The 3344-nt window shown below is 44.4% G+C and overlaps 1 protein-coding gene across 1 annotated transcript; it reads right to left on the bottom strand.

The window, feature by feature from the left end:
• Nucleotides 1-1900: 1900 nt before the first annotated feature.
• Nucleotides 1901-2671, bottom strand: ANOM_011890 (uncharacterized protein; the record flags this gene model as incomplete). The annotated part of the gene is made up of 1 exon (XM_015557142.1): nucleotides 1901-2671. One exon carries the CDS (start codon nucleotides 2669-2671, stop codon nucleotides 1901-1903), a length of 771 nt encoding a protein of 256 aa, XP_015400812.1.
• Between the last annotated feature and the right edge of the window lie 673 nt (nucleotides 2672-3344).

Here is a 3344-nt window from a genome sequence, read left to right as displayed (position 1 = left end):
TTGTGAAGGGTAAATTATTCCAGTGCCATTGGATGTCATTGTTAAAAAGCAATAACAAATTCTTAAAATCTGTTCTATGAGTCTACAAGAACATCATCTATCTTGGCTAGTTTAAAGATAGTGTCTACTTCGAGTAATGCAAATCTTGCCTATACTGGTACTTATACCGATATATCTTGTCTCGATTGCAGAAAAAGCATTGGCGACAATAAAAACAAAGAAGCGAAACATTAGCACAGGTATTCAAGTTGAATTGTGGGGTGAAACACCTACTGAGCGATGGAATATCCTTCTCAGATCTCAAGTATAGGTTAGTCTGCTTTGCCACTAAAACTACATCACAGGCTTACAATATACAAAGTACTATGCCTTAAATGATCTGGAATCCTTCAAGCACCATGGAACTTGAGCCTTCGAATGATGAAAGGTCCCATTGTCCAAAGGAATCTGTAAGAGCGACGCCATTCCGTGACTGATATAGGCCAGGAAAGAGCAAAGTAAACCTCACGACAAAAGAGAAGAAGTGAGGGGAAGTTGTACCCATTTGAGATATTGCAGCTGCGTTAGGTACGAGACTACTACTTCAAAAAGTCGGCGTAAAATTCTTTAATGTCCTCTCACCGTCGAAAGATATTTTTCGAATGTGCTAGTTTTGCGAAATGAGTAAAGTCCATGTTATAATGAGGGCCTAACATGCATGCAACCATGCAACCATGCAGCCCCATCCTCACCGTCAGTTCCATCACAGTGTATTAATATCTGCCGTACCAAGAGGACCCACATAGATATCATCATCAATCATGGATAGTCATGTTAGAGATACTATATCACGGGATTCACTGGGACTGTCTCAAAGAGCACGGCTGGACCAATTTAGTCGCATTATGTATGCTGAAACTGGTGTGTTACAGGATGTTGTACAGTGCATTATGATCCTTGCCCTGAGGCTCACCGAGATACAAACCTTTGAGCATTGGCCAAAGCCTCGAATTCTGGAAGGGGCCTGCCATGACACTTTCCATAACGAACTTAATACGATTCAGGCACTCCTTATAGTCATATCGGCCGGTACTAATATGTCTTTATGTGGTGGTACTAATTCATGTCATGGCAGCTGTAGTACAACAGATTCAAGATTGAGTCGTATCTAATAAGAAGGAAGCTTTATTATCACTCAGTTGCGTCTATACAGTTTTCATCGGTTCTATATTGCTAATTACAAAAGATGCACTACACCTGGGATATCTAAGAACAAAATAAGGAGAATTGTGACAAAGGAAAGACATAACTCAATGACATAATTAAGTTGAAGCCATCATCTCCTAGCTTTCATGAGGGGATTCTATCAGATCGTACCTCTTCTCATACTGTGTTATGCTCCTTCGCAGATCCGCAGCCATGACAAAATTTGGTATTGCGAATGTCTGGTCATTGTTAGGCTCACACCGACCATTACCTGGCCCTGTCTTTGGATGTACTTCTTCGTCGGCTTGATCAATTCGCTCAAACAGGGGTGACCGACTTCGTGGAGTGTAAGACCGGAGTGAGTTGGTCGATCTCATCCTATGTAACGCTTTCATAGAGATGGTCTGTCCAGCCGCCGGAGATGCGATAACGGTGGTCCCAGGCATGGGTGTAGGCGGGGGAGTTGGACTGTTAGAGCGAAAAAGTGGATGAATATTACTCTCATCGGACAGTGTTAGTTTTGGGTGGTCACCCTTGATAGGAGCCTCTGGCTGAAGTGATCTTGAAGTATCCCATGACCTCCTTAATGAATATTGCCGTCGCAAAGTATCCAACGAGCACCTATTCCCCTGTGTCTTGCGTGACCTAGAGTCACCATCAGCCCCCACAGTGCAATCGTTATGTTCGTAGGGGCAGCCATCGAACGTATTGCGCATTACAACGCACTCAGGATAGCGACCGGTGGATTGAGGTCAACAGAACCGTGCTTGGAATCCTGTTGGTATAGTGTTCGGCCTGAGTAGCGCTTCGAGATTAAAGACGCAGCACTTGATGTAGATTGTTGGATCGCGATCAAACCATCACAGCTCCGCTTTTGATCTGTCGATTGCTTCGGGGAGTCAACTACAAGTTGCGGCTGCTTTGTTGACTCCAATCTGTTGTTTACAGCTAACTGTTCGTGGAGGGCATCAAGGTCATGAGGTAGCGAGGTTGACCATCTGCTGCGGCTGGTCCGTTTTGCTAGTGTCATTAGGAGAAGCCCACCAAAGAGACCCTCAGTTAGAACAGAAATTGCCCATATGACAGTACGAGTCACCAACAATAGTCGCTGTCTTGGACCTAGTGACATTATCTGTTGTTCTATCATGATCTGTGCGTTGCTCCATGCTATACCTCCAGCAGTCACCCCTGTAGTCATAACCAAGTAGATAATCAGGATACAATATGCGCGGCTTCGGTACACGCTCAATTGCCTTGAATTCTCATTGTTGCTGTCTGCCAGCCAAAATAAGATCGTAGCGGCAAGCACAGCACAATTCACTGCGCCCAGGGCGGTAACGGCAGATTCGATTGAGCGAATATTAGACGAGAGGTTTTTGAAGGATGTCAAGCATAAACCGTCGAGAAGGGTGACCACGGAGGTTAACGCCAAGGAGACTCCCCCTAGTACGCAAGGCAGAGAAGGTCGAGACACATTGAAATTCATAGCGATGGTAGAAAAAAAGCAGGCGTATGCGTTCGCCGAGGAATAAACCCGATGGTGCACCAAGCCCAGAGGATCCAATGAATAGTGGTGTCGTATTCAAGTGCACATAGGTTCACGGTAGTGTACTTGAAGAACGGAATAGCTTAAGATGGTATCAAAATTATAGGTGAGGACAGTATATGACAAAGAGGGCCAGGGTACCATCAAGAATTAGAAAATCTTCTTGAAGTAATCATATCAATACCCTTGAGATGTAAAACAGGAGTATAATCGAAGCATAGAATATGGGCAGGTCGCAGATGCGTATTAGATTGAACCGTGACCAGAATACCATGGAAGTAAGATATATACCCGAGCGAGAATTTATATCCAAGAGTAGCGGGAGAGCCTGAAGTCTATCTATTAAAATTAGGTAGAGAGCAGCGGGGGGAAGAAGTTCCCCGTAGGTGATTGCATTGGGACGCATACAATAGTCCGAATGGATATCGCATATGCAAAGACTAGGGCTAAAGTGACAGGGGTAGATCTCAGTGCCACCTAGTTGGGACTCTTAGATCGCGCTATCTTTCGTTATAAGGTTTCGATGGTAGTGATAGCTCCTATTTTAAGTGAGAAATGAAACAAGAAAAAAAATAAAAAAGAGAGAGAGAGAGAGAGAGGAGGGAGGGAGGAG

Source organism: Aspergillus nomiae (genome assembly GCF_001204775.2).
Source record: "Aspergillus nomiae NRRL 13137 chromosome Unknown contig00840, whole genome shotgun sequence".
Lineage (NCBI taxonomy): Eukaryota > Fungi > Ascomycota > Eurotiomycetes > Eurotiales > Aspergillaceae > Aspergillus > Aspergillus nomiae.
This window is presented reverse-complemented; position numbering and strand designations above follow the sequence as displayed.